Source organism: Ranitomeya variabilis, chromosome 2, assembly GCF_051348905.1.
Source record: "Ranitomeya variabilis isolate aRanVar5 chromosome 2, aRanVar5.hap1, whole genome shotgun sequence".
Classification (NCBI taxonomy): Eukaryota; Metazoa; Chordata; class Amphibia; order Anura; family Dendrobatidae; genus Ranitomeya; species Ranitomeya variabilis.
In genome coordinates this window covers 818059529-818073100 of record NC_135233.1, presented here as the reverse complement: position 1 = coordinate 818073100, position 13572 = coordinate 818059529, and the positions used below count along the sequence as shown (strand labels likewise).

The window sequence follows — 13572 nt, the reverse complement described above, 5'->3', positions numbered from 1 at the left end:
GAAAAAAGCTAGGGTCATGAATGGGTTAAAAGACTGCAGACTGCCCAATCGTGACAGTGTGCACACACTGTTGGGATTTTCCTCCATTTACTGCCTCTTTTTTCATTAGTAGCACTATTGAGAGAAGCTGAAGTCTAGTTAGCCACATCTATCGCTCACTCGTTCTGAAGATAGAAGGGAATAGTGTTAAAGGGAACCTGTCACCCCCAAAATCGAAGGTGACCTAAGCCCACCAGCATCAGGGGCTTATCTACAGCATTCTGTATTGCTGTAGATAAGCCCCAGATGTACCCTGAAAGATGAGAAAAAGAGGGTAGATTATACTCACCCAGGGGCGGTCCCGGTCCGGTTCTGTCCGATGGGCGTCACGGTCCGGTCCGGTCCGGGGCCTCCCATCTTCTTACGATCACGTCCTCTTCTTCTCTTCATGCTCCAGGACAGGCGTACATTGTCTGACCTATTGAGGGCAGAACAAAGTACTACAGTGCGCAGGCACTGGGAAAGGTCAGAGGCCCGACACCTGCGCACTGCAGTACTTTGCTCTGCCCTCAACAGGGCAGACAAAGTACACCTGCGCTGGAGCTGCAGCCTGAAGAGAAGAGGACGTCATCATAAGAAGATGGGAGCTCCCGGACCTCAACGCCCATCGGATCAGACCGCCCCTGGGTGAGTATAATATAACCTCTTTTTCTCATCTTTCAGGATAAATCGGGGGGCTTATCTACAGCATTCCAGAATGCTGTAGGATAAGCCCCTGATGCTGGTGGGCTTAGCTCTCCTTCGATTTTGGGGGTGACAAGTTCCCTTTAAGGGAGATGAATGACTCTAGCTTGTGACCTCCGACCTGTGCTGGATAAGAAGCCGTAACCGGACAGTGTGCGCATAAATGATCATTGTACCTTTCCATTGATAACTCGTGTGTGGGTTTACTTCTGGAAGTGCTGTTTTCACGTTTACTTTCTAGGCAAAGCTGGCTGATGGCCATGAAGCACGCATACCCTCGCTGCATATCCAAAGTTTTGCCTGTCCGTGCTGTTTTCTGCTGTTTTACCAAAGGGATGAATGTCTGAAACACATGTCTGCAATGAATCACTTCAAGCAAGCAATTGTCATAAAAGGTGTGGTGCCGAGATGTCACATTCCACCATCACTGCTGGACACCCATGGAAATGGTCATACTGTTTTGTAATGTTTTGTATGTGAAAGGAATAAGATTACAAGGCAGAGGCTGCCCCATGGGACGCACCCTTTCATATATCCGTATAGGTGGGGTTCACAAAGGTCAGATCATTTGAGGATCTGTCTGATCTCCAGACACTTCTGTGGGTGCAAATGCTTATATTCTCCATTTCTAGATTATTTTTCTTAAAGGGGTTGTGCCACCATAAAGAATACATTTAACTGGGCATAAAAGGTGGAAATAAATGGTTTTGTCATATACAGTTATTAAAAATTATGCTTTGTTCAAAAAATAACAATCTTTCATCTTCTGAAGTATGTTCCCTGGCGTTACTCCATTCCGTCCTCCCAGTGGCTGATCAGCTGGCCGAGCATGTGCGGTACCTGTCATCATAAGCGTTTCCCAATTCTCCACCCCCTGTGTGCACAGCGTATGCGAGACGGTCTGACATCTGGGTGAGAGCACACTGTTTTCAGTCGCACTCGCACCTCTCTGACCGCGCTCATGTGAAGCGGAGCGATCTCGCCCAGATGTCAGAGCTGTGTGCGCGCACAGGGAAAAGATCACTGCACTCGCTTCTGAGCAAAATCTGCATCCTGCGCGCTCTGGCAGAGCTGTGTGAGCGTCTCGCATACACTGTGCACACTGGGGGTGGAGAGGTTGGGAAACGTGACAGGTACTGCACATGCTCGGCCAGCTCATCAGCCAGGAGGACGGAATGGAATAACGCCAAGGGGCATACTTCAGAAGATGAAAGCTTGGTTTTGTAATTTATAATGATTGAAAATGATGCTCTGTTTGAAAAATAACATTTATTTTGACTTTTTCTGCTTGGTTAAATGTATTCTTTTTGGTGGCACAACCCCTTTAACAGTGCATTGTTGTTCCTCCTGGACATAGATGCTACCAGTTGAGGGGTGTTCTTAAACACTCTGATACTGTCGGCACTAACTAGATCAGAGGTGTCAAACTGCATTCCTCGAGGGCCGCCAACAGGTCATGTTTTCAAGATTTCCTTGTATTGCACAGGTGACAATTTAATCACCTGCACAGAATGATTCCAGCACCTTGTGGAATGCTAAGGAAATCCTGAAAACATGACCTGTTGGCGGCCCTCAAGGAATGCAGTTTGACACCTCTGCACTAGATAATATCAGGCCGAGTAGTGATGTGCCCCTTTAATAAGAAGAATGGTGTTTTACAGATTTAATTTTGGTCCCAAATATTTCGACGAAAAACAGACTTTACAGTGAAACTGCCAGGGCCCTTTAGACTGTATATCTTTAAATTACCATTTATCTGTTTCATAATCTGATGTTTTTCAGATTTGCTCGTTAATCACTTCCCTTGTTGCTATATATGTATGTTTATACAGGTTCTTTACACAAAATTAGAATATCAAAAAGTTAATTTTTCAATTCTTCAATAACAAAGTGTAACTCATATCATATAGTCATTACAGAGTGATGTATTTCAAGTGTTTATTTCTGTTTATGTTGATGATTATGGCTTATAGCTAGTGAAAACACAAAAGTCATTATCTCACTAAATTAGAATACTTTGTAACACCAGCTTGAAAAAGGATTTTAAAATCCGACATGTTGGCCTGCTAAAATGTATGTTCAGTAAAGCCACTCAATACTTGGTCGGCCTCCTGTTGCATCAGTGCAGCGTGGCCTGGAGGCGGTCAGTCTGTGGCACTGCTGAGGTGTTATGGAAGCCCAGGTTGCTTTGATAGCAGCCTTCAGCTCGTCTGCATTCATGAGTCTAGTGTCACTCATCTTCCTGAAATAAATTAACTTTTTGATGATATTCTAACTTAGTGAGAAGCACCTGTGTGTAATGTACTTGTGTGTATACACACACACACACACACACACACACACACACACACACACACACACACACACACACACACACAATAACTAGCTGTTATTAAACTACGAGTCCTAGCATGCACTGACAGCCTGCAGCTGTCACAGCATGATGGGAGTTGTAGTTTCCAAAAGTTGATGTGCTGTGGAATTCCTTTTAGGAGATCAGGGGTGAGTGCATAGAGAACGTAGTTGATTGCTTATTTTACAGCTGCTGCTTTCTGTGAGGTAAAATCAAGCAGAAGATGTTTTGCCTCACTGAAAGAATCAGCTGTGATCCTCTGTAATGTGTCTATGCTCTTTTTCTCTCCCCTCCTCCCCAGGAGATGTGGTATGATCAGACCATGTCCCTGTACAGTCAGACACAGCCATTATACAATACGCAGCAGGGGCACATTTTTAAGATTATCTCAGCACAGGAACACTTTATTTGTAACACATCCAATTGTGGAAATGATTATTCCCAGATCTATGGTTTAAAGTGTATTTTGTTCTTGGGAAAACCCCTTTAACTGCTATCAAAACTGCACCAGTTATGCTACTTTTTTACCAGTCACTGCTAGAACAACATGGTGCCAGTGCCAGAAAGTCAGATGGCTGGATAGAGACCTTTAAAAGACACAAAAAAAGTGCAACATGATGGTTGTCACGTTATGTTTTTTTTTTTCTTCACATAATGCCTCAAACTGACTTGAACAATTCCAATATGTTCATTGAAAAACCCTCTCAATTACCAATCTATGGCTCCTGTTGTACTGTCTGGAGTGTATAGCGCTATAAGCCAATATGTTAATTGTTTCCTGTGTTTGTTTCAGACCAGAAGGGCTCCCCGTGCCCTATACCTATGCCAGCATATGCGAGAAATGTCCTGATTGGCCTCTGTAAAAATGTTCACTTTGAGACTGTTTGTACAGCTTGTCGTCTGGAGCTGCGCTCTTACGCTGAACTCACGGCTCATTTTAGGTGCGTGTCTCATTCCTATCGAACATTAGTAATGCAAAAGCCAATGGCATCTATGTGCTGTACTGGAGGCAAAAATGGTGGTCTTGCTCCACCTGCTTCCCTACCTTGTTCTGCCTGCTTCCCTACCTTGTTCTGCCTGCTTCCCTACCTTGTTCTGCCTGCTTCCCTACCTTGTTCTGCCTGCTTCCCTGCCTTGCTCTGCCTGCTTCCCTGCCTTGCTCTGCCTGCTTCCCTACCTTGTTCTGCCTGCTTCCCTGCCTTGCTCTGCCTGCTTCCCTGCCTTCCTCTGCCTGCTTCCCTGCCTTGCTCTGCCTGCATCCATCTCCAGCCTTATGGATGATGATGAGGATGGTGGTGGTGGTGGTGGCTTTGAACTGAAACTTTTCTGATTGGGGCCCTTTAGTATTTTTACGCAGGCAAACTGCATTTATTATGTGCACAGGATGATCAGGAATAGATCAGGGCATGTAGCTGGTCATTGTTCTTGGCAGCTCAGGTCCTGTTTACACAGAGCAATATGTTGCTAAGAACGATGATCTTTTAAGAAAACCAAAAGATCATTGTACCTGGCAACTGAGTGTTTTGTTTATTTGCTGGGTGATTGACAGCTTCTTTTCTTGGAAAGCTTGTTCCTAGTAAGTGTGAAGTGTTAATGCACCTCAGAGGCAATCTATCACTAGGTTACTGCTACCCCATCTGAGGGGACAGAGACCCTGCATCCAGTGATGGATCACTTAATCAAAACTGCAGTAATGTAAAAATTGATTTTATCTGTTACAGATCTACCAGTTTTCTGAATGCTGAGTTCTGTATAACCACACACACCACACTGACAGCATTCTATGTTCATTGTGCATAGACAGAAAGCTGCCAATCACTTTGGTGGGGCAGCAGGCCTTCTAGCCCTTCAGTGATAATCTGCTGATAAAACCGTGATTTTATGAAAACTACACTAAGCAGACCAGTAGCAATGCTGGAATCAGTGTCTCTGTCCTAGGCAGTTACTGAGCTCAGCATTGCGCACTGTCAAGTAATTCACAAGCACTGAGTGCGCACTGTTCTTGTGATTACACCCCTCTAATCCCAGCACTGGGGTCACGGCAGATGAGGGTTTTTTTTATGTACGGTACTTTAAGTGTGTAAAGACTTAAGGGACCACTTTATCTAAGCTTTACATTCCCTTTTAATATGCCTAACTATTTTGTATACCTCCTTTGTAAAAGTGTATTGGCAACCTGTCGTCATGGTTTTTTTTTTTTTTTTATATATTCATTCTGTTCAATTTAGAACCCGGTGCAGAAAATCTGGTCCCGTCTCCCTTTCTGATAAAAGCATAGCGGATGTGGCCGCAATATTCCGCCTGAAGGCCTATTGTCCATATTGTAGACAAGCCCTCAGTACTGACTCTCACATTGCAAAGCACGTGGCAAAAAATGCTCATAATGTAAAATGTATTACTTCCATAGAAGAATCTATACTGGCCTTCTGTTACATCAATCAAGGTACCAAGACCCCCGCTGAGATCTGTTTGTCCGCAGCAAACGCTAGCCTTAAACCCTGCATGCTTAAAAGGACTTTACCTGAGATTGATACTTATCGTTTGGAAAAGTACAAAGAGGAAAGCTCAATGGCCACAGTTGGCGCCAGCCGGGTGAAGCGTGAGCAGGATGTACTGGTAAAGGCCTGGTTCTGTGAATGTGTGGCACAGTTCCCATCTGAGCAAGCTGCGAAAAAGCATATCATGACGGCCAACAGAATTTTTCACAGATGCATGGTGTGTGGCAAGATGGCCGAAGACTTGGGCATTATTCACCTTCATATGAGCCGATTCCATGGTGGGGCACATCTGAGTAATTTCCGCTTCTGGTGCCAAATATGTCACATAGAACTGGTAAGAACTGAACATGTCATGATGCACCTTTCCGACTGCCATGGAGGGCATTCATTTTATTATGAAGATGATGTTTTGGAGCAGCCATCTACATCTACTAAGCCACCAACGACTCCAAGGGCACTGGAAGAAGAAATCCCAGCAGCGCCACCCCAGCAGTCTGCTAAAGGCACCTGGCAGTGCCAGATATGTGAAGAAATGTTTGATTCTGAGGAGACGGTTCTACAACATTGCAAATCTCTCTCCATACACCAATTCCACAAGTACTTCTGTGACACCTGTAAAAAGAAGTTTCATAAGCTAGAAACGTTACTCCGCCACTGTCAAGCCCAACACGATGGAGATGTCGCCATGAAGTATTTCTGTGGCCTCTGCGAAGATCTCTACTTTGATGAAGAAAGTGATTTTCTTACCCACTATGAGACCTTCCATGGCCTAGATTATGGGTATGTTCCCAATCAGGTCCAGTCTCCTTTAAAAAGGCTTGAAGAGCCTTCTTCCATCCCTGCCGAGGCGGAGAACCGCCTGACATGTGGCTGTCTTCCAGAATATAGTGATAAAGCCAATAAGAGAGGGGACTCCCGCCAATGCTTGGCTCGGCTCTTCAAGAAGGGAAAACTCTGGTACCGCTGCAATTCCTGCTCGGCAACCGACCGGACATTTGAAGGCATAAGTAGCCATTTTTGCGACACAGAGAAACAATCTAGCGACAATTTTGTTATAAAGTGCAGCATTTGCTCAAAGTTCTTCTCCGATGCTGATGGTGCCCAAAGGCATTTTCACTATAAGCATTGTTTCCTTGAGAAGCCTCACATTAATATTAACCCTCAGGAATCCAAGAACGAGGTGTTTGAGTTCACAGCGAGTGCTCCTGTTCCTAAGAAGGCATTGAAGATGGAGGCTGTGCCTACCAAAAAGCTACATTATCAAGCGCTTGGTAGATCTCTAGAGGTCCATCAAGATCTGCCAGGGTCGCCCTCTGCAAGCATTGAAAATGGCACAGAGTTTATGGATTTTATTCCTGCAGAAAAAGGTATTTTACGTTTCATTTTATCACCTAAAAATAAATCTAAAAAAAAAATATATATATATATTATTTTAATTGTACCATGTTGAAAAATTATCGGATATATGTGTTTTCTGGGAATAGATTTAATATAGCTTGCAGTACATTTAGGTTTTCAAGCTCCATAACATCAATTTAAAATGTATACTTTTTATTTATTTTTTTATGTTGATAAAAATTACTAATAGAAGTGCTTCTGAATGCACACCAGATGATGTCTTCATAGCTCAGGAATTGGCACTGAGAAGTCTTACATTTACAACAATATAAGCAGTGATGCGGTATAACTTATTTAAAGTGTTGCATGCTTATATTTTAGCCACCATAAGGTGCTGCAGCTTTTTTTTGGTGCTTTTCTATTGTCAGGGACGTCTACCTGCCACTTTGTTGGCCATTTTTTGACCTTTGCAAATAGGAAATGCTATCTTTCTGTATCTTAGGCTGCTTACACACATAAGTTTTGTTGTCAGGCTCAATCCGGCAAATAAAAAATAAAAACAAACAAACAGATCCTGCGAATGATGCCGCTGGATCCGTTTTTTTTTCCCCATATACTTGTATTAGCGACAGATTACACCGCATGGCCACACGTTTCATCTGTCGTTTGCCAGATCCGGCGAAAATTCTTGATTCGGCAGCAGGAAAAAACGTACAAAGTTACGTTTTTTGGTTTCTGGCGAAGAACAGGACAGCGCAGGATCCGGCGGCGTCCGGTGTTTGCTACAATGGCACCCTATGGTGCCGGAACAGTCAAAAGGCGTAATCCTATGACAGATTCCGTTTTTTTAAACTGAGTATGCTCCAATTTTTTCTTTTCCTTGTCATTTGAATGTGCAGCTTGTTGTACTTTTATGTGGTAGGAAAACCTGTTCTCTCTGGACTCGGTAGTCCAGTGAGGAGTCAGTCAAGTCATAGATTCAATATCAGCGCTATGACCATGGGTACGGAAATAAGCAGGGATGCGCTTCATCATTTTATTCCTGTAATTTTTTCAATTTTGTTTTTATTTAAGCACTTGAAACTTTTTCAGGAAGGCCCTCTTTGGTACCAGAACCTGTATCCACTACTAGTAAATGCAAACCGAAAAATAATGAAAACCTACAACCTATGGAAATGGGTATTGTACTTTTTTATTTTATTTTTATAACAGACTTAATTGTTTTCCAGTCATATATGTTATAAAATATCGTGTAAGGCTTAAGGTATGTTCATACTTGGCAAATTTGATGCTGAAAAATGCTCCATACTTATAAATGTGGTTGTTACTGCACACTGCATTCAGATACACTTTACATTTGCACATGTTTCTGTAACAAATCTGCTGGGTGTGAATATCACCTTTATAGGTACTGCAGTCCCCTGATTGGTGTCATGAGATACAAGGTAAATAACGAGCCAGGGTTTGAGTTTAATTGCCTGATCCAGAGGATCAATAGTTAACCCATGTGTATAGATACCTTTTAATGTTAGACATAACAGCAGAGGAAGACAGTTGTTCATGGCAGACCAGAGAGGAAGGAGAAAGACTGCGCTTCCAAATTGTCAGGGAGAGCTGATGATAAAGACTGTGGAAAGGGAGGAAAGCGCTGGGGAGGGGCTGGATCACATGCGCTGTTTACAAGTACAGCGCAAAGCGGAGCACGTGCCGCAATCTCCTCGAGGAGAGAATATTGCATACTCCTCAGTATATGTTAGCACGTAGCAAAGTAGTCCTTCCATAGGTTGTAGAAGAGGGAAGCCAATACTTAGGCTCTGATTCATCAAAGCAATTACGACAGCGTTCTGGTGTAAACCGCTTTAAAAACTCTCTCAACATTTTTGTGCAAAGCTGATTTACAATGAAATGTTGTGACTTTTGGCATTGTCCTGCCACTTGTCTAATTCATAACCTTAGCCCAAACATCTTACTCCGGTCTGTGACTTTCCTGCTCGCCACTTGTCAGACGCTCTAAATTCATTAAGAAGCATCCGCCTATATCCGGCGTCTGACTCGATGCACCTCCTCTTCAAGACATTAACATCGCCATCGTCTTGATTCTGGGCTGTAGTGTTTGTATCCTGAATGCATGACATCACGTGTGCTGCTGGAAGAGATGCGAGTATACAGTTAGGTCCATATATATTTGGACAGACAACATTTTTCTCATTTTGGTTATAGACATTACCACAATGAATTTTAAACAAAACAATTCAGATGCAGTTGAAGTTCAGACTTTCAGCTTTCATTTAAGGGTATCCACATTAAAATTGGATGAAGGGTTTAGGAGTTTCAGCTCCTTAACATGTGCCACCCTGTTTTTAAAGGGACCAAAAGTAATTGGACAGATTCAATAATTTTAAATAAAATGTTCATTTCTAGTACTTGGTTGAAAACCCTCTGTTGGCATTGACTGCCTGAAGTCTTGAACTCATGGACATCACCAGACGCTTTGGTTCCTCCTTTTTGATGCTCTGCCAGGCTTTCACTGCGGTGGTTTTCAGTTGCTGTTTGTTTGTGGGCCTTTCTGTCTGAAGTTTAGTCTTTAACAAGTGAAATGCATGCTCAATTGGGTTGAGATCAGGTGACTGACTTGGCCATTCAAGAATATTCCACTTCTTTGCTTTAATAGACTCCTGGGTTGCTTTGGCTTTATGTTTTGGGTCATTGTCATCTGTAGTATGAAACGACGACCAATCAGTTTGGCTGCATTTGGCTGGATCTGAGCACACAGTATGTCTCGGAATACCTCAGAATTAATTCGGCTGCTTCTGTCCTGTGTCACATCATCAATAAACACTAGTGACCCAGTGCCACTGGCAGCCATGCATGCCCAAGCCATCACACTGCCTCCGCCATGTTTTACAGATGATGTGGTATGCTTTGGATCATGAGCTGTACCAAGCCTTCGCCATACTTTTCTCTTTCCATCATTCTGGTAGAGGTTGATCTTGGTTTCATCTGTCCAAAGAATGTTCTTCCAGAACTGTGCTGGCTTTTTTAGATGTTTTTTAGCAAAGTCCAGTCTAGCCTTTTTATTCTTGACACTTATGAGTGGCTTGCACCGTGCAGTGAACCCTCTGTATTTACTTTCATGCAGTCTTCTCTTTATGATAGATTTGGATATTGATACGCCGACCTCCGGGAGAGTGTTGGTCACTTGGTTGGCTGTTGTGAATGGATTTCTCTTCACCATGGAGATTATTCTGCGATCATCCATCACTGTTGTCTTCCGTGGGCTCCCAGGTCTTTTTGCATTGATGAGATCACCAGTGCTTTCTTTCCTTCTCAGGATGTACCAAACTGTACATTTTGGCACTCCTAATATTGTAGCAATTTCTTGGATGGGTTTTTTCTCTGTTTTCGCAGCTTAAGGATGGCTTGTTTCACCTTCATGGAGAGCACTTTTGACCGCATGTTTACTTCATAGGAAAACCTTCCAAATGCAAGCACCATACCTCAAATCAACTCCAGGCCTTTTATCTGCTTAGTTGAGAATGACATAATGAAGGGATTGCCCACACCTGTCCATGAAATAGCCTTGGAGTCAATTGTCCAATTACTTTTGGTCCCTTTAAAAAACAGGGTGGCACAGGTTAAGGAGCTGAAACTCCTAAACTCTTCATCCAATTTTAATATGGATACCCTCAAATGAAAGCTAAAAGTCTGAACTTCAACTGCATCTGAATTGTTTTGTTTAAAATTCATTGTGGTAATTTCTATAACCAAAATTAGAAAAATGTTGTCTCTGTCCAAATATATATGGACCTAACTGTATGAGTATAGTCTAAAACTAAGAGTAGGCTGCAAATTGCATTTTGGGGATAATAAAATGAATGAATTAAAAATAACAGCTTAAAATTTAAGGAGTAATCATATTAAATGTTTTTTCAATAAATCATTGATGCACCTGAAAATAAGCAACTTTGTAATGTATTTAATCAGGGATATCCTCCCAGGGTAAAATCTGTGTTCAGTGAAGTGATTCTTTTAAAGGGAACCTGTCACCTGAAAAAAAAAAAAAGCTATTAATCTGCAGATATGAGCTTCATCCACCCGCATCTGACGCTTAGATCTCCGCTGCTGGGAGGAAATTAATTTTATTACCACCGCAGCGTTGGGGTTTCAGTTACAGGGGACGGTGCCGGCACAGGTACTGTCACCACTATGTGTATGGAGAGCTGCGACTGTAACCGCACCCCATCAACGATTGTCAAACAAAAACAAACAAAAGATGTTTTAATCCCTTAATGACCGCCGATGGGCTTTTTAACGGCGGCAGTTAAGGATACTTATTCCTGAGCGCTGAGAAATAAGGGTATAGCACCCCCCAGAGTTGAAAAATCTTTGGGCTCTCGGCTAACCCCCCCCAATAAGATCAGGGGCGGTTTTTTTACGGTCTTGTGATCGCCGTTATTCACCAAGTAACGGTGATCACAAAAAAAAGGGACCGATTTACAGTTCACTTCTCTCTCTCCTCTGATCTAGACTATTAGGGGAGAAAGAAGTGCATCTGAACAGCAAGGTGGATTGCTGTTGAGGGGAGAGAGAGAAAAAAAAAAATCTATAAATCTTCAGCACAGCGAGTGTGAGCGAGCTGAGTGTGACCTGAGCGTAAGTGTGAACGGCGGTAAGTCTGTGACTTGTGATTCAGTGACTTTGGAATCAGGGAGTTTCCAAGGGAGGAATTGCTTCTGTTTTTTTTTTTTTTTTTTTTTTTTAAATTAATACTTTGTATTTATTTTTAATTAAAGTTTCTGTGTGGTGCAATCCCCATTAGGAAATGTGCTCCACAATTGTTAATGCCATCCAGTGCACATCTTGCCACATGTATGCAGTCCTTGACCAGCCGGTCGAGGGTGCATACTGCTGTGCCAGATGTGAGCATATTGTGCATTTGGAAGCCCAGATTTTGGATCTAAATGTGCAGCTGGCAACACTGAGATCCATAGACAATATGGAGAGGAGTCTTCTGCTCACAGAGCAGACGCTCAATGGGATAGATGAGGAGGGGGATGGTAGGATGGAGCTGCAGGACAGTGTGGCAGTTAGCTGGGTGACAGATAGAAGGCGGGGTAGAGGGAAGAGTGCCAGGGAGGCTAGTCCTGATCTGCCACACCCCAATAAGTTTGCTAAGTTGGCAGATGAGGGGGGTGCCAGTACAGGGGTAGCACTGCTGCAGCCAGGCATGTCCTCTGAAAGCCGGAGGAGTGACTGCTCCAGTAAGGAGAGAAATAGGAGAGCAGGGCAGGCCAGACAGGTGCTGGTAGTGGGGGACTCAATTATTAGGGGAACAGATAGGGCAATCTGTCACAAAGACAGGGATCGTCGGACGGTGTGCTGCCTACCTGGCGCTCGAGTCCGACACATCGCTGATCGGGTGGACAGATTACTGGGAGGGGCTGGTGAGGACCCAGCGGTCATGGTGCACATTGGCACAAATGACAAAGTTAGAGGTAGGTGGAAGGTCCTTAAAGATGATTTCAGGGAATTAGGGTGCAAGCTGAAAGCAAGGACCTCCAACGTGGTATTTTCCGAAATACTGCCTGTACCACGTGCCACGCCAGAGAGGCAACGGGAGATTAGGGAGGTTAATAAGTGGCTCAAGAATTGGTGTAGGAAGGAGGGGTTTGGGTTCCTGCAGAACTGGGCCGACTTCTCAGTGGGCTACAGGCTCTACGCTAGGGACGGGCTGCACCTCAATGGGGAAGGGGCAGCTGTGCTGGGGGAGAAAATGGTTAGAAGGTTGGAGGAGTGTTTAAACTAGGGAATGGGGGGAGGGTATTCATTTTATAGGAGGGGAAGATAGTGCAGATAGAGAGCTGGGCACAAATAAGGAAGTTGGGGGTGGCGGTGGCATGGGGGGTGGGGTTAGAACAGTTAATAATTTAAGAAAGAATAGAGGTACAGAGAGTAACATCAAGTGCATGTATACTAATGCCAGAAGCCTCGCTAACAAAATGGATGAATTAGAACTAATGTTGTTGGAGCATAATTATGACATGGTGGGGATATCTGAGACGTGGCTGGATGAGAGCCATGACTGGGCTGTTAACTTACAGGGCTATAGCCTTTTCAGAAATGACCGTACAGATAAGCGAGGGGGTGGGGTGTATCTATATGTAAAATCTTCCTTAAAACCCATCCTGCGTGATAATATAGGTGAATTTAATGAAAATGTGGAGTCCCTGTGGGTGGAGATAAGGGGAGGGGGAAAAAATAATAAATTACTGATAGGGGTTTGTTATAAATCTCCAAAAATAATGGAAGCAATGGAGAATATCCTCGTAAAGCAAATAGATGAAGCTGCGACTCAAGGAGAAGTCATTATTATGGGGGACTTCAACTACCCTGAAATAGATTGGGGAACAGAAACCTGCAGTTCCAGCAAAGGTAATCGGTTTTTGACAACTATGAGAGACAATTACCTTTCACAGCTGGTTCAGGACCCAACAAGGAAGGGGGCACTGCTAGACCTAATATTAACCAACAGGCCAGACCGCATATCAAATATAAGGGTTGGGGGTCACTTGGGGAATAGTGATCATAAAATAATAAGTTTTCATGTAACCTTTAATAAGATGGGTAGTAGGGGGGTGACAAGGACACTAAACTTCAGGA

At 43.5% G+C, this 13572-nt stretch overlaps 1 protein-coding gene across 6 annotated transcripts in view; it reads left to right on the top strand.

Moving 5' to 3' along the window:
- Positions 1–13572, top strand: part of ZNF451 (zinc finger protein 451) — a 93035-nt gene that overhangs the window by 59012 nt on the left and 20451 nt on the right. For 4 of the 6 annotated variants that reach the window (XM_077290002.1, XM_077290003.1, XM_077290000.1 and 1 more), the window contains exons 8-11: positions 965–1118; positions 3870–4017; positions 5305–6941; positions 7987–8091. In XM_077290002.1, the coding sequence (XP_077146117.1) occupies positions 965–1118; positions 3870–4017; positions 5305–6941; positions 7987–8091 (2044 nt within the window). The remainder of the gene's footprint in view (positions 1–964; positions 1119–3869; positions 4018–5304; positions 6942–7986; positions 8092–13572) is intronic. The other 2 variants (XM_077290005.1, XM_077290001.1) reach the window with 1 other exon arrangement.